Source organism: Aedes aegypti, chromosome 2 (genome assembly GCF_002204515.2).
Source record: "Aedes aegypti strain LVP_AGWG chromosome 2, AaegL5.0 Primary Assembly, whole genome shotgun sequence".
NCBI lineage: Eukaryota > Metazoa > Arthropoda > Insecta > Diptera > Culicidae > Aedes > Aedes aegypti.
In genome coordinates this window covers 104260624-104278870 of record NC_035108.1, presented here as the reverse complement: position 1 = coordinate 104278870, position 18247 = coordinate 104260624, and the positions used below count along the sequence as shown (strand labels likewise).

The window sequence follows — 18247 nt, the reverse complement described above, 5'->3', positions numbered from 1 at the left end:
CCATCCAAATAGCTTTCTAGAAGCTTGCACAACTGCACCGGTACTTTGAGGCGGTGAAGTGCGTGGGCTATCGCTTCCCAGCTTACGCTGTTGAACGCATTCTTCACATCCAGAGTGATAACCGTGCAGTAACGGATGCCGCTCCTTTTATGCTCGATTGCTACCTCAGCTATCTGAACGACCGATTACCTTTCCTGAATCCAAACTGGTTGTTGGACAGGCCGTCCGCACCTTCCGTGTACGGTACTAGTCTGTTGAGGATCAACCTCTTCGATAACTTACCCGTCGTATATAGCAGATAGGTCACCTGGTGATTTTCCATACCTTTGGTAATAGCACCAATTTCTGTCGCTTCCATAAATCCAGGTAGATTGTTTGATATATGCAGCATTGCATCGTGGTTCTGAACATGTCCAGATCCGCATTCACTGCCGCTTTTGAGGCAAAATTCGCGATTCCATCGGGTCCCGGTGCCTGGTTTGACGCGAATGATTTCACGACCTCTGCCAGCTCTTCGTTCGTCACCTTCGCCACCTGTTCTCCTTCATCTGCCGCATACGGTGCTGGGGGCCATGGGCTTATGGGATGGTGCGGGAAGAGTACATCGATTATCGATCGCAGCAACTCGGGCGACTTCTCTTGGGGCGCTATGGCACCTTTGGTCTTAGCCATTACCACTCTGTAGGCGTCACCCCATGGACTCGAATTAGCATTCTCGCATAGACTATCAAAGCATGCCCGTTTTCGACTCTTGATTTCCTTTTTGAGAGCCGCGTTCTTCTCTTTGTGCTTCTGTACGTGCGCGTTGTATTCTTTGTCTAGCCCGAAGGCAGATTGCTCGAAGATTTGCAATTGATTCGCACCACCAATACACCGGCGGCCTGTTCTTTCTAGGAGGGGCTTTTCTCGGCATGGAAGCATCACACGCTCGTGATATCACAGCAACAACAATTTCACGAATTATGACCCTTCCCGAAACACTTGGAGCAAACTTCAGGAGGCTGTAGTATGCACAGCCGTAAAACCGACCAGCCTACCTTGAGTATGTGCAAGGTCTTCGCTTTTTTGGCCTCTACGACTGTCAGCCTGGTCGCTGCCACTTGAGTGCCCTGCGGGCCCTTTCTAAGGTGGATGGCCTTACTACGTCGATGTCACACTGCTCTTTGAGGGCAGCTGGAGGTCTCGACTGCATCGGTGACCTTATCCAGATTTTTACACTGGAGAGTCGCTTCACCAGGAAAGGATCATACATCAACTTCGACACCAAGTACTTCTTGTGCCAGTTGCTTATAGAAGACTAGGATCATTTCACCAATCCTAGTTCTTTATTCTTTATTCAAAGATTATGCCTTATGCTTCGCACATCTGCGCCCAATGGCGATAACTTCTCCGTGCTTCGCACCGCCTTCAGAACCTCGGCGTATTTCGCTTCCTCTGTTTTGATAACGAGGGCCTCGCCTAAATTTTTACGTTTCGCTGTTTTCGGTTTAGAATTCTCGTTGGGTTCCGATTTCGGTTTTCTCCTTTCTTTCTTTTCTCCGACTCGTATCCACAATTGCCTTGCGCCTGTGGTTCTTGTGGATGCACTGCCATGTTCGGGCTATCCCGGGGCTCTTTTTTCTTTGCTTTCTTGGCCTAAAGGCCCAAACGCAATGATAGCGGTTTTTGCCTCTTTACCGTTGCCATGTCCTCTTGATCGTGGAGCATGGCTTTTCCGCTGTGGAGGACGGCCGCGTAGGTCACTTTTCCCTTAGCAACCATACGTCTTTTCGCCACGTATTCATCCTCGGAAGGTTCGCATCGCGCATCGAATAATATCATCAGATGTATTTGCGTTGACTGTGAAGGAAAATGCTTCGGTCTGACACGACTTAGTGTCCCTTTCGCCTTCTACCTTGCCAAGTTGTGCCTTGGCTTTCTCGGCGTCCTGCTTTGCAGCTAGGACTGATTGTTGCAATTTCAGTAGACTGGGTTTCAAGTTTTGCTGATTACGAACGTTGCAATCCTTTATCTAGGTAAAGTTAATTTAAAGCGTTTTTTTCTCTTATAAGCATGTGAAATCAACTCAGCTGTAAAAATTCTAAACTTCTTCGTCAAATGAAATGTAATATCTTTTTAACAAAATGTTAATTTATTTACCAATTTGTTGTCTAAACACAGAACTACTAGATGTAAGAAAGTAATGTTTGAAATGATACTAATGAAGAAATTTAAAAAAAATCAAGAACCTAAACTTTGCTTATGACTCATGTACCCCATCTTCCCCTACATCCATTCATCAAAAGTGGACCGACTACTAAATGTGCAGTTATATTCCTATCGTCACGAGAGGCGTTTTCCAGGCATCGCCTCCATGTCAAAACAATCTCGTCCCGATTGATCGGCACCGCAGGCCGAAGAATCAGATGAATCTAGTTCAAAGTACGCAATTTGTAACATGAATGTAGGTTCTAGTCTGGCGCCATCGCTGCCCAACTGTAACCCAATACTCTCCCACATGGAGTTGCACTCGAAGCTAGATAAACCCAGCGTGTGCGATTTGCGCGCCTGGCTTTCCGAGCAGGAGAATGATATTGCTTAATAACAAATTCAGATATTTTTTAATGGATAATTTCCCGATCAGGAACGAATAATTGGTACCTGTATGATCAACCAATATATCGGAAGTATACCTTAATTAGGTATTGTTTAGTAGCACAGGTAATGTCCAATCCTCAATTTGGTATAATTATGGTATTAAAATATTGATTAAAACAATTAAAAATTCTTCATTACGCTATTTGAAAGCATTAAGGACTCCTTGAGGTATTGAACTACTATTGAAACATTTCATTATTTCATTTCCATCATGTATAGCTAATTGGATCAGGTATTGCAATATCTAAGCAATAAATTATGGATGTATATATAAACATGAAATTTTTAAACAGTCTTTCAATACCTCGAGCAGTCCTCAATAACTTATCAATACCTCACCGAGGTATTTTTGATTGTTTTAAACATTATGTTTAATACCTTAACAATACACATTGTGGTTTGGCCAATAGCTGAATTACTGCACAATACCTAATTATGATATAATACCAAAAAATAGTATGCTGTATGTAGGTGCTAGCAATACCTTCCTGCTCGGGTACTGCCCTATCAGTAACCGGAAACGTCTCTCCAGGACGTCATCAGCGCAGCATCACTCTTCAACTCCGGGTGCTGTCTCTGCTGTGCTCAATTGAGACTACTTCGCAGTAGAACTATCAACCAACGACTTATCATTCTTTTTCTGTCGCTCTCATTCCACTTTCAGACGTCGAGTTGATCGAGTGTAGAACTGCCTGCCGGGAGCTCGTCGTGGCTTTGCTCCGTCCGTCAAGATAGGTCCTCCGACGAAGTGATCCGCCGGGCCTCTGAAGTAGTGATCGACCTGGTGCCGCGATGGCGTCCACACTGATGTTCTGGAACAAGCAGAACTCCAACAACCAAAACGGAAACGATGCCAAGAACACAAAAAACGGCCGCAACTGGCTACACGCCCCGGACGTGCTGGTCAACGGCCATGTCGCTTATCTAGTCAAAGTAAGTTGAGCTCGTCGTGAATGTAAAACTGTCGTTCTCTAATCGGTTCCCCTTTCCAGTTCCTCGGAAGTACCCCAGTCGAGCAGGCCAAGGGCATCGAAGTGGTCAAGGAAGCCATCCGGAGGTTGCAATTCACACAGCAGATGAAGAAGGCGGAAGGAGGCAGTAATGTTAAGACGAAAAAGGTCGAAATAACCATCAGCGTGGATGGCGTTGCAATACAGGTAAGCGTTTAGATCTACACTGTCCTACAACCTACTAAAACGTAACATTCCACCCACCCGGACAGGAACCCCGCACCCAGACGATCCTGCATCAGTTTCCGCTGCACAAAATCTCCTACTGTGCCGACGAGAAGGGAGTGAAAAAGTTCTTCAGCTTTATTGCCAAAACCGGATCCGGTTCGGCGACGCCATCGCTGAGTGCCAGTGACGATACGCATTCGTCCCATTCGGGTGACCATCAGCAGCAACAGCAGCAGCAGGATGGCGGCCAGCACGAGTGCTTCGTGTTCATCTCGAACAAGCTGGCGTCGGACATCACGCTCACGATCGGGCAGGCGTTCGATTTGGCCTACAGGTGAGTAGCAGATTGCTACAGGGATTTAAATTTGCAGGGTATTTATTTGAAGAGCCATTGACTTTTCAACTGCATTTTGGGCAGAATATGCGCATTACAAAACGTGATAATTAAGGTACACTGCTCCCACTATCATGGATCACTGAGTCATCCTAAGTAACAAAGCTAATTATATATGAGTTATTATTTCACGTTTAGTACATCACTTGTTGTATTTTTCTGGAATAATTAACTATATATCTGACACTCGTATAGCTAAAAATGCGCAAAAAATGGCGGCTTATATAACATTTTATAGTTCTATCAACTATTTATATTAACATTCAATAGATGGTTTATAGACTTATTCTCTACGAAATAAAGACAACAATAAGATCTTGAATAATTTTAAGTTCTAATAAAGTTATTTTCCAGCATTAAATATACATAGAACACATGTGAACTGTGAAATATTTCATTTGTTATTTTGAGTTATTTAAAACCACAAATAACATCTTTACGACACAAGCTGATTTATCAATAACACAGGCCAATGTTTTGGTTAGAATAAAGCTATTTGCAAGTGATATACCTTGTAAAAAATATGTTTGTTACTGAATAATCAGAACCATGTCGAATTTCATGCAAGCCTAGTAATTTACAGAAAATCGAAAATGAAATTGCATTCAAAAAATAATGGCTTTCTCGTATAGAAAAATGATTTCTACGTTACGATATCTTTAATCCTGAATTATACAAAGATGAAAAACGTTGGAAGTGCATCATATTCAGGAAGAGTTGGGATGTTTAGAATGCGATTTGAAATGTATGGTGTAAATTTCAATTTTACCTTTCAATAATTCACGCGCCATTATAAAATGTCCAAAATGCAATAAAAGTTTACTCAAATTCTAATGTTTGGTGAAATTTGTTTCATTCCCCACAAAGAAACAATATGGCAGATTGTGCATAAAGCTTACAGCGCTGGTGATAAGTTTGCGGACGGTTGATTTTAAAATTAATTTAAGTGAAAACGAAGTAGGCGGCGACTTTTTAAATCCATCGCCTCTCCGCCTTGTCGAGTGAAAAATTTTGAATTCAGTCTGTACCAACCACGTGACGCGAACGGTCACTTTTAAATTCGTTTAAATAAATTATTCCTAAGTCAGTTGTACTCCGTGCCTTTTTCGTGTTCCGGATAACCGAGATCCTTTATTAAGCAATGCTCTACATTCGCATTGATTATACATTAAAATGTTCCTCTATTTAAAATATTCCATGCCTACACCACATAATTTACTGAGGTAAATCCAATAAAGTAAACTAATTGATTGAAGCTTCGCTGGCATAATATTTCATAGTTATTCTTATTGTTATCCGGTGCTGTAATCTATAAAATTTATTTAACCAAATGTGAAATTTTTCGTTCTGATTTGAAAATAAGTTGAAATTATGTTATAATACTATCCTAATAACAACTTTATAATTGATTCTCACGAAATTTTTTTGTAACGTTTATTATATAGCATATTTTCAACATACTCTCTCAGAATAAATTTGATTGTTTTTCCGATAACAATTATAACATCAAAATAACTTAAATATAGCTATAATTTATTATGATTTATTCTTGTTTTGAAATGCGTAAAGTTTGAATCTTGTGTAAAATACATTAAAAAAACATTAATGTAACATGAATTCTATACACTATATTGAAAGCATAAGTTTCAAAAGAGTTATATTTTAGTTTAAAGAGCAATCATTTAACTAAAAGAAGCTCTCACTTTCCGATTATTTTATCGACGTGATATGTTTTTTGAAAGCTATTTTATAGCAATAATAATACAAAATATGTAATGGATTTCGTTTACATTACACTTTTATGACAAGATTTGATATCTGCTACTAAAAAATATGTTTTCGGTGTTACTTGGTCGATTTTTAGTCACTCGTTTCCACACGCAATTCAAATGCAAATGACCCATAATAGTGTGACCAGTATATACACTACCCGTCATAAATACGGACTCACTAAAATAAGTATTGCAACACTCAGCTGAATATTGAATCACCCTGAAAAGTTTAGCATCACCTCAAATCAGGTGATTTCACATTCAGCCATTCCATGAAAAACCGATCTAGTGGGTCTCCGAATTCCGTGGAAATTTGCTATTTTGTTCCTTCGAAATAAGGATACACGTATTTTTGGATTTTTTGATTAGGGTGACCATTTCCGAAATAGGGTGACCAGAAAAATCGCGATTTTGCAAAATTTTTATTTTAAAAAATATTATAACTTTTGAACCGTTCGACTGATTTTCAATCTTTTTGGACGAAATGAAGGCTAAAGATTTTGACTTTTCAGGAAAAATATAAAATTTCACCAAAATTGTGTTTTTTACATGAAAAAAACTTAATAGTTTCCGTTTCTGTTCCGTTTTGAAGGCCTCGGGACCAAAGGGGCTATCGCTGTTCTCACTTTTTCTTGTAAGTTCAGAAAATTTTACGTATACTGTCAAATTTTCAGCGATGTATGTTTTTTAGTTTTTGAGATATATTTTTTTGAAAATAAAAAATCAGTCATTTTTCATCGGCACACACTGTAGATCTAAGCGCATTAGATTTGTAATGTTTAAAAAAAATCATAACTTTTGAACAGCTCAACCGATTTCCAATCTTTTTTAATAAAATGAGAACAGCGATAGCCCCTTTGGTCCCGAGGCCTTCAAAACACGAAAAAACGGAAACTATTGAGTTTTTCCATGTAAAAAACACAATTTTTGTAAAATTTTACATTTTTCCTGAAAAGTCAAAATCTTTAGCCTTCATTTCGTCCAAAAAGATTGAAAATCGGTCGAACGGTTCAAAAGATATAATTTTTTTTAAAATAAAAATTTTGCAAAATCGCGATTTTTCTGGTCACTCTATTTCGGAAATGGTCACCCTAATCAAAAAATCCAAAAATACGTGTATCCTTATTTCGGATAAGTAACAAAATAGCAAATTTTCACGGAATTCTAAGAAGTGAATATTTCAAACTAGTTCTACCTGGTGATCCATAAGAGATACAGTCGCCTCTCCACATCTCGATATCGAAGGGACCATCGAGATGTGGAGCGATCGAGACATAGAACAAGTTTTTATAGAATACTAGATTGAAAATCACTCCGTTTCAAGGACAATCAAAAACAAACAGACGTCATTTTGTCTTCGCTAATTGTTTTGAGTCCCTAAAATCCAGTCTAGTTACCATTGATAACGAGCATATCGACATACGGAGGGATAATCGGGAACGAAAATCACATCGAGATAGAGAGATATCGAGATAAGGAGGATATCGAGATATGGAAAGTGAAAATATACGCAGAACGAAGGGACCGAAGCAATTATCGACTTAGGGAGAGATATCGAGATGTAGAACATCGAGATGAGGAGAGTCGACTGTAGAAAGTTCGGGTCTTCGGCAAAGTTGTTTAGAAGGTCAAGGACATCCGGAAGACAAACAATTTGGTTTGGCGCTAGTTTCAAACTAGTTCAACATTAAGTGAATCAGACCTGAATCACTTGAATATTAAGTGAACCAAACCTGAAATACTTGAATATGAAATAAATCAGACCTGAACCACTTTAAAATGAGTAAATAAGCTCTGAAGTACTGAGACGTGAACTAAAATAAACCTTAATAATTGAATAACGAGGCGAAACAAACCAGAGTAATTGTAGTCTGGTGTATGACATCTGAATCAATTGAATATGAAGTAACTCAGACACGATTCACTTGAATATGAAGATGAATTTTGATATCAGATGAATATGAATGGACTGATAGATGTGAATCACTTGAATATGAGCTTATCAAAACTGAAACATTTGAAAATGAAGTGAATCACTTGAAATCATTTGAATATCAATGAATCTAACCTAAAACAGTCGAATTCGAGTGAATCAGATTAGAATCACTAGGAAATGGAGCAAACTGAATCACTTGAATATGAATTGAATCAATTCTGAATCACTTAATAAGTGAATCTGACGTGAAAGACCTGCGGGTATGGAGAGAACTAAACTTGAATCTATTGAATATAAAATTAATCAATCCTGAGTCACTTGAACATGGAGTAAATTTGACATGATTTTTGTTTAATCCATATTCAAGTCAAACCTGAATTTCTTGAATATAGAGTGAATCAAACCCGAAAGACATGAATATAAAGATAGAATCAGACATCAATCACTTGGATATGAAGTCAATCAAACTTGAACCACTTGTATATGAAGAGATAACTGGCTTGAATAATTTGAATATGATGAATATGAGTCCTGACTGAGTCACTCGCACATGGAATAAGTCATACCAGAATCACTAGAATTCGAATCAGATATGATACACTTGAATATACATTTGATCAGACCTGAATTACTCCAATTTAATATGATTCCGTCCCTAATCACTTCAGCTTCCAAATGCCAAAGGATTTCTGAACAACATTCTGAAAAATTCTATCTTATCAAATTCATAATGTTTAGGTACAGTCATCCCTCCAGAGTAAACTGTTTCCTGGATGCCCTTGACTTTCCGAACAACTTTGTCGAAGACTCAAACCTTCTATCTCATTTGGCTCCAAAGATAGAATTTGTTTCATATATTTAATTAAATATGCGTACTAGTGCAACCTAGAGGCAAAATCGCGAACCAAAAAAATTGATATTTGGATGTCCTCTACTTTATTTCTGTTCTTTACTTGCCAAAGACCCGAACTTTCTATCTCTTATGGATCACAAGCTAGAACTAGTTTGAAATGCTCAATTTTGCATGCTCACTAGCGCTACCTAGCGGCCAAATCGCGAACTAAACTAGTTTAAGATGCTCAATTACACATGCTCACTAGCACCACCTAGCGGCAAAATCGCGAACTAAACTGTTCGCTTTCCGGATGTCCTCGAATCCCTGAGCAACTTTGCCGAAGACCCGAACTTTCTATCTCTTATGGATCACAAGCTAGAACTAGTTTGAAATGCTCAATTCTACATGCTCACTAGCGCTACCTAGCGGCAAATCGCGAACAAAACTGTTTGCTTTCCGGATGTCCTTGATCCCCTGAACAACTTTGCTGAAGATCGCTTCTTTGCAAGTCGTAAGGATCTCGAGATATAGCAATGTGAATTGACCTGTTTTGAGGTGATGCTAAACTTTTTGGGTGTGATTCATTATTCAGCTGAGTATTGCAATACTTATTTTAGTGAGTCCGTATTTATGACGGGTAGTGTATGTAACCCAAAGTTACTACTAGATTTTCGAACCTTACGAAGTATGTTTTCCATGATGCAATTTATAACTAAAATAACATGCATCACCAAAATTTCAAAACCTTGATTTAAATATTGTTAGAATTGTTTAAAAGACACAGTCCAAGTTCAATTTTGCGGAATAGGGCGATATTCAAAACTGAAAAGGCAATAGATGGCTCTTTTTCAATGGTAGTAAAAACGAAACCCTGAAGCAAAGAAAGCACCACGGAAGATAAACTAAACACAAAAAGTTATGTATTCACTTTACACTTGATTTCTAATCACTATTTTTTTGATCCAGTTTCCTAATTGTAAGCAATTTACGATTTTCATTATTTTTCATACGTTTTGACAGTTCTCCGACTACCATTCTTCCATGCGCTTGTGTTGAAAGTTTGAGAAATTTGAGAATCCAGCGTAGCGCGATCAGAGGGTGACATACAAACAACAGTGTCGTCGCTCGGCGGCCGGTAAGAGAAACTGAATGTTCGAAAGGTTGTTGTCTGTAATTTTTGCTGCTGGCGCCAACTGTTAGCGTTTGAGAACAAAATAAACAGTCATTACCCTATTAATGTTAAATTTTCCAAGAGTAGAAGGTTTATTTAGATGTTAATCCTAATAATTCGTCTGAGATTCTGGTATATTTTAAATTTCTCCTTAAATCCCGAGAGCACCTTTAAGAGATCATTTGGGATGTTTTTTGTGTACTTTCAGAATTGCAACAATTTTAATAAGCTGGATCTTCACCCATTTCAACTTCACCATAGTAGTCTTGGTTCCTGATCACTATAATAATTCAAACATTTTCTTTATTTTTCTAAGAATAATAGGAATAACTCATGGAGCTATTCAAGGCAGAGCCTCAAAAATATTATTATATATTTATTTGGTTCTACATCAATTAACTTGATGAAACCTCGCCTGATGTTAGCGTCTCTCCATCCTCGACCGCAACATACGCTCTCCAGATCCTGGTGCACCTGGTCAATTCACCTAGCTTGCTGCGCCCCGTGCCTTCTTGTTCCAACCGAATTTGAAGCGAGCACCATCCTTCCAACTTTGGCAATCTTCTGGATACTGGGTTCACCGTAGAATTAGGTGCACTAGTGGCTTATCCTTCGCCGCTACATACCTTCTTAAAATGGTTCTTAGCACTCGGCGTTCGCAAACTCCAAGAGCTTGCAGGTCCTCCTTGAACATCGTCCACGTTTCATGCCCGTAGAGGACTACTAGTCTTATGAGAGTTTTGTACTTCGTGCATTTGGTGCGGGGGTGATTTTTTTTCTAGCATAGTTTCATCTGGAGCCCATACTAGGTACGACTAATACAGATGATGGGCCTTCGTATTTCTCAACTAACATTGTTGTCAGCCATCAGCCAGGAATCGTCAACCACCTCGAAAGTATTCCCGTCTATCGCTGCTATTTGCAATTATCGCTTCGTTTTTGACGCATTCACCACCAGTTCGACTCTAGTGGCTTGGCGTTTCAGACGGGTGAACAAATCTGCCACAGTTTCAAATTTTCTCCCAATAATATACATGTCGTCTGAGATAGCACTTTGTAGTTTGCGATAATCTGAGATAATCTGAGATAGCACTTTGTAGTTTTCGTTTAAGATAGTCATTGCACATTAATATTCACGGTCCAATTTGTCACCCTTTTTGTAGATGGGGCATATAACGCCTTGCTTCCACTCCTCCGGTAGCTGTTCCGTTTCTCAGATTCTGACTTTCAGCCGATGCAAATAAGCGGCCAACCTATCCGGGCCGATATCATTCTTACCAGCGGCCTTGTTGTTTTTGAGCTGTTGACTGGCATCCTTAACTTCCCCCATCGTGGAAGCTGGTTGGTTTCCACTGTCCGCTGTCCTGACCTTCTGTGTCTGTGTTCTCTGCGTCATTCAGGTGTTCATCGTAGTGCTTCTTCCACCTTTCAATCACCTCGCGCCCGTCCGTCAAGATGCTCCCATTCTTAGGGGCCGTCCATAAATGACGTAGCATTTTTTCACTGATTTTTTACCTCCCCCCTCTCTCCCCTCGTAGCATTTAGGCACAAATGCTGATACCCTCCATTGAAAAATACGTAACAGATCTAGCACCCCTCCCCCCTAATTTTTTTATTTGTTTTGCTCAGCTAAAACGAAACATAAAAATCCTGAAATTCAAAACAAAGTTTTATATTATTTTATATTAATTACTGATCGAAACGTCACGATAATCTGACGATTGATAGTTTTATATACCGTAGCGCTCAAAAATCATTAAGTAAACAGTTTGAACTAACTTATTTCCTGTTTAAGTTACATAATTGTGGTTCCCAGTTTTTTTTATTTGGTTTAATTTAGGTTACATTATATTCTGTAGTACTTTTTCGCTTGTGTTAAATCCTAAAACAAGTTTACAGCTGAAAATGTAAAAAAAACCCTTACTGAAATATTCTTACACAACTCATAGTGAAACAATGAGATAATAAAAATGCGCTTTTGCTGAATTATCGAGTGATTTAAACAACTTAATTATAGGATAATTAACAAATTAAGGATAACACTCGAATTTGTCGTCATCATTATTATACAGGCTGTTCCATCAAATCGTTGAGTTGACTGAGTGGAGATCTCCTGCAACATTAAACGCACTGAATAAATATCTTATTATTATTATCTTTATTATCGAGACCATATAAATGATTTGAAGCTGAATCATAATTTTATAACTTAAGTTTAATAATTCAGACAAAAAAGTTTAATAAAAAAAACTGTGTGTAATTTTTTTTTTCAGTGCTACTCTTTTTACCGAAATTATTCAAAATGCTACGTCCACAAGTTGGGACCCCTCCCTCCCCCTTGTCACACATCGTAACAAATTCGTAAAGATCTCCTCCCCCCTAAAATGCTACGTCATTTATGGACGACCCCTTATCCCGGCACATTTCAGCTCGCGGCACGAAGCTTTTGCCGGATGTGTTGAGCTTCTGATAGAACTTCCGCGTTTCTTGAGAACGGTACAACAACTCCATCTCTTGGCATTCCACCTCTTCCAGTTGGCGCTTTTTGTGCCGGAATAGGCGGGTTTGCTGTTTTCGCTTCAGTCTGTATCATTCCACGTTTTTCTGCGTACCATGCTGCAGGATTGCAGCTGCATTCCTCTCCTCTAAAACCTCCTGGTACTCCTCCCCAAGCAGCACAGTTTGTTTCAACTCAAGAAAAAAATATCTCTTGATACTAATTGTTGAAAATATGACCTACAATTGCACTGAATAACAACGCAAAAAGCGCAAGAGGCGGAGTATGTTTGCAACATATTTATGTCATAATGAAATTGTTTGTTGCAAAATACTTGGGAGATAAGAAAAATTAAAACAAAAATATAAACGAGAATTGAACTTTCGACCACAAGATCATAAATCTTCTCCTCTACTCATTACTCCACTACACAGCAAAAAATCCTAAATTTACATGACACGTAAACTTTTATGATAATCATGTAAAACGAGTTATAACAGAATATTCAACGATACATAATGTAAACTGTTTCATTGCATTCGAAAATGCTTGCAATCTTGAGTGAAACTGAAACATTTCATGATCTTCTATCCAACATTCGCCAATATTGCATGCTTTCTTGCATCTAGAAAGTGAAATTGCAAACAAGAATGATCGGTTTACATGATTTTACGCTGAACATTCTGGTTCATAGCTTGATAAGGGCATTTTTGAAATACAGATCCTAGGTATTTTTTGAAAACTCACTCTGTATTCGATCCATTCCCATAGGCGTTACGTGAACGACAGTGGCAAGACCGTCGAGTCGAGCAAACTTCACTCCCAGAACAAACAGCTCGAAAGCACAGTCAACGCGTACCGTCAACGGTTGAAGGACCTCTCGGAGCTGGTGTCCAAGCCGGACTTGGACAAACTCCTGCTGAGGCTCGGCCTGCGGGACATCTGCGAGGTCCCGGCGATGGAGAATGGCATCGACAGCCACGTGGCCGCCGTCAACGGTAGCAAGACGCCAGATTTGGGTAAGCTCGTTTGGATGCCATGGAGATCTACGTAGATGATAATTGGGAACATTGTAACCTTGCAGGCATTGATGTATCGTTACCAAACAATGACGATCAACTGCTGATCGAAACATCGCCGAAGCACTTCGCTCCGATCGTCCCACCGCGGAACATCCAGAATCAGGTTAGTACACATCTCTGTTGAAACGCTTCAGCCAAAGATTACAGCGAGTTTCATTCTCCAGATCAACAGCACACTGGAGGCGTTCAAACCCTCGGTGGGCACCAAGATGGAAGGTCTGCTGCTAAACTCGGACTCGGACAGTGATTTCGATCCGCGAGCGCCAGACAACGACAGCCCATCGATCGGAGGCAACAAGATCAGCAACGATCTTTTCGGATTCGAACCACCGAAGCAGAGCTTAGGCCAACAACTGTTCACCAGCGCAAACAACAATAACAACAACAACAATCTCGCCGGATTTACCAACGGCAACAATGGAACCACAAATGGATTCGGTGCTCCCACAAGTCCTCCTCCAATTTGTAAGTTGTGTCCGCATTTGATCACTTCTGGGAACTAATGTTGCAATGGTCCTTTTTTCAGTGGCTCCTCCACCCCAGAAAACCGCCCCGCGTAGGACAACCCCAGCGCACCAGAACAATGGCAACGGATACCAGGACCTGTTTGGGTCGGCGCCCTTCAACCCACAAGCCCTTGATGTAAGTTTTTTCCTCTTATCTCTCCCGTTGTTCTATTTCCATCGAAGAATCCTAGCATTTATGTAGTACCAAGAGGGCCATCAATAACAGTACGTAACAAAATTTCGACCCTCCCCGCGACAGGATACATCCTTCGAAAGTTCCTTCGACGATTCGACCTTCTCAGTGAACTGCAATTCGACCACCCTCCCAGCGGTCAGTTCCTTCTCCGAAGAGATGCGAATCTTAGCGGACAATTCGTCCAAACTGGACAGCGTGCTAGCGTTGAACAATAGTAGTCTCCGTAATGGTCCTTCGACGCTTCCGGTGGCCACTTCGATGAATCCCATTTCGAGCGGGCCGTTGGCGACGCAAGCGGCCAAGTTGAACCCGTTCGCAACGCTGGCCGTTCCGGCCAAAAGTATGCTCCGTGGCAATCCGCTGACCACTGTCATTAATGGGCACAGTTCGTACGATGTGTTCCAGAATGCGTCCGATGGGGACAACACACTAACCGGTAGTATCTCACCCGCACCTCATGTTTCATCCGCCGGTACCGTTGCCACCCAGCAGCCATCCTCGGCGTCGGCGTCGGTCGAATCGGAAGCCTTGTTCCAAGGCTTTGCTTTATCGGCTTTTAATGAATTCAAGAAAGATTTAAGCAATACCAATTACTATCAGCAGCGACGTGGAGCGACGGCCTCGAAGGTGGAATTCGGTGGCAAGGGTGCTTCCATTGTGGGCACGGCTTCCGGCACTGTGGGTAGTCACGGTTTGAATGGTGCACGTGTGATCGTTGGGGCCAGCGGGACACAGTTCCACGAGAAGGTATTTATGGCAGATTGTGAACGGAGGTGGAACCGATTCCCGCCGGCGTTTCCGTGTTTGTGAATTGTCTCTGGCGGTAGACTGTCCCATAGAAGTGATGCATGGACATTATCAATCGAAACCTACTAGGCACATTTAAACATAGCCTAGAATGCTAAATTCGTAATATCTCATATTCTGGGTTAGTCTACCGCTCCTTGAAGTTTCGTTGAACTGTGTGCCACATCATTTTCACTATGTTTGTACAAGTGTTGCATTGTCTGTATGTTTTTTGATTATGTATGTAGTTGTTCGTTTGTTATGTCCTTTAGGTTTTAGGATGGACTAACCCTGTTGGAATAGCTATATAGTTTAAGTCATGCAAGGTCATGTATATTCACGATCCACTACATTGCGTTTCATTGATTTTCCTGTACAGGTTCCTACAGAAACATTTGAATAATTTTCTTTTTTTTTGTTTTCAATTTAAAGAATCACTCGAGGGAATGAACGAGAACCTTATCCGAATATTTTTCTGATCCTTGAGGAATCCTCTCTGGAATTACTTACTTGATACTTGATGGATCACAATTGGCAATAAGCTAGCCACCGAATGGATAAGTTTGCTCCACTGGTCCTAGGCAAATCGCTTTTTTTCGTACAGATCGTTAAGTGATTTTTACTGCAGGGATAACCCAATGGATTATAGCGGGAAATACGGTTTGAATTGCTCCTGGATTTCACCCGCATTTAAACAAAGAATTCAATCTGGGTTTCCAAATTTCCTTCAGGAGTTAAGAGTCGCCTTACAGTAATGCATAATTTACTCGGATGGATATTCTTCTTCTTTTGTTTCTTATTCTTCTTCTTCTTCTTGGCATTAACGTCCTCACTGAGACAGAGCCTGCTTCTCAGCTTAGTGTTCTTATGAGCACTTCCACAGTTATTAACTGAGAACTTTCTTTGCCAAAGTTGCCATTTTCGCATTCGTATATCGTGTGGCAGGTACAATTATACTTTATGCTCAGGGAAGTCAGGGAAATTTCCATTACGAAAAGATCCGGGACCGACCGGGAATCGAACCCAGACACCTTCAGCATGGCTTTGATTTGTAGCTGCGGACTCTAACCACTCGACTAAGGAAGACCCCTCGGATGTATTTCAAATTAAAAATTACAATTATTCAATAGTTGAATTTATTCAAACACCTACAACCTATGGTGTAAAGCATTTTATCGTTAGGAACTACAATCAGACATCAATTTTATCATGCTAGGCGGGGCCCTAGGCTGTTGCAAATTTTGAAATTTGACTTCCCTTTGCTTAAATGATGTCAATTAAGGTCAACGGCATCCTCCCAAAGTTCAACATCATTCGGAGGAAATTACGCTGAGCAAGGTTTTTGAAACTGATATAGAAATTACTATGGAGAAGGTCGACGTTTTGTGTTCAGCCCACTAACTCCTCATTAAAATATTCTATGTTCACAAAATCCCCCGAAATGAAATCTTCTCTGCTACAATTTTGCAGAAGACCACATTTTGGTAGGACGTCAGTGTCGTAACGTTCCGATCGGCATTTGCTAAATCTGCAATTTTGCCAGATCGGACTATCCGCCACACTCCGCTTCCAAAAATTAGACTTTTAAAAGCACGTCTGATCGTGCCAACAATTACCAACAGAATGATTTTTCTACTCTATCACAACGGCTACGAACCTTCGCCGAACGAACGCATTGGTTTCATTGGTTTCAGTCCTCGTTTTTTTTCATTCGTGTATTTTCTCTACACGTCTACTCTCTTTCTCACACCTCAACGCCCGTTTGCTACCGAAGATCCGAAAGCTGAGATGCCTGCTTCTATCAGTATCAGTATGCGTGTGAATCATTTCCCTCGCTCTTTCTCTTTAACCCTCTGAGATATCCGTTCATGCGTGAACGGGTTCTGCGGGTTCTGCTATGAAATCCAACACGCTTACAATTTTCTAATCAATTTATTATATTTATTTTTCGGAAATGCAACACAAATCTATATCTACTACAGTCAGGATAAATTGCTATTCATATTTATTATTATTATTGATTGATTTTCATCTACATGAAATTGGGACTTAACTAAAAATCGTTTTCCCGCCTGATGCGTGACGTAAATCGCAGGGAAGATTCACCAAACTCGTTCAACACTAGAGAAGATGCGGATCATTTCAGTCATCAGCTCGTGGTAAAGCTGTCGATGGAACCTTGGTTGGAGTAAAGCAGTGCCGCGTAACATTCTTGAAACTACACGAATATTCAAAACAGCAAGAACTCTGGAACAGTCGACTTCGCCGTTCAGAAGTTTTGCGATAAAAGCAGCTTGTTGAGTCTTGCACCGCCGGTCTAGAGAGTCCAAATCAAGCAGTTTACAACGATTAGCATATGGGGGCAGATTCCGTGGATCACGCCAGGGTAGGTTCCTTAATGCCACACGAATGAATCTTCGTTGGACGCTTTCCATTCTAAAACTCCACGATAGCTGATGGGAAGCCCACACCAAAGCAGCGCATTCTAAAATTGGCCGTACTAAGGCGACATCCTTTTATTACGTAACGCTAAAATTGGAAATTTTCGACCCCCTCCGTAACGCTTTTTGTATGGAAATTTTAAAATTTTTGTATGAGTCGTAACGCTCCAGCGTACCCCCCCCCCTCCGAGCGTTACGTAAGTTGTGGACGCCGCCTAAGGAGCAATTGATTGACAGATGTGTTGTTTAAAATTCAGCGCAATAATGGGTTACATGCATGCGTTAGTGTCTATGCACGAAAAATCGCTAAAAGGTAACGCGAAAAATATTTGAATGGCAAAACGCATCTAACGAGTTATTTCTCAACATTGGGAACTATTTTCAAAAGAATATTTGGTACCGGTTTAACGCAATGCTGATGGCTATCATGCCTACCAAATATGTTTTCGATTAATGCTTCCATTTACGAGATATTTGAAGTTAGATGCCTTTCCCCATACAAAATGAAACGAGAATTCTTCTGCTGATTAACTGTGGGCAAGAGCAAAGCAGATAATCCATTGAAGTGATTACAATAGTTTTCAATGAGGATCGAAATTGTAACTCTTGGATCGTGAGTCTTCGACCATATCATGTAGACAATCTAGACGCCTGTATAATGAGGCGCAAATAGTTGTAGAGGCTCTTCGTTACTAAGCAGTTGTTTCAAAACTTGGATACCGATGGCCACGGCATAAAAATTAACAAGGCAGGCTTTTTACTGATGTAAATATCAAGTTTGATTGTAAACATGTGACGTCTCTCCTATCGTACCAT

General features: G+C 40.3%; 1 protein-coding gene across 13 annotated transcripts in view; it reads left to right on the top strand.

Annotated features, from left to right (window-relative positions):
* Positions 1-18247, top strand: part of LOC5576845 (PTB domain-containing adapter protein ced-6) — a 271935-nt gene that overhangs the window by 241725 nt on the left and 11963 nt on the right. For 6 of the 13 annotated variants that reach the window (XM_021841805.1, XM_021841809.1, XM_021841803.1 and 3 more), the window contains exons 3-10: positions 3302-3570; positions 3630-3794; positions 3860-4149; positions 13192-13439; positions 13505-13605; positions 13667-13967; positions 14029-14144; positions 14268-14951. In XM_021841805.1, coding sequence (XP_021697497.1) covers positions 3430-3570; positions 3630-3794; positions 3860-4149; positions 13192-13439; positions 13505-13605; positions 13667-13967; positions 14029-14144; positions 14268-14951 — 2046 coding nt within the window. In that variant the 5' untranslated portion in view covers positions 3302-3429. The remainder of the gene's footprint in view (positions 1-3301; positions 3571-3629; positions 3795-3859; positions 4150-13191; positions 13440-13504; positions 13606-13666; positions 13968-14028; positions 14145-14267; positions 14952-18247) is intronic. The other 7 variants (XM_021841814.1, XM_021841816.1, XM_021841811.1 and 4 more) reach the window with 2 other exon arrangements.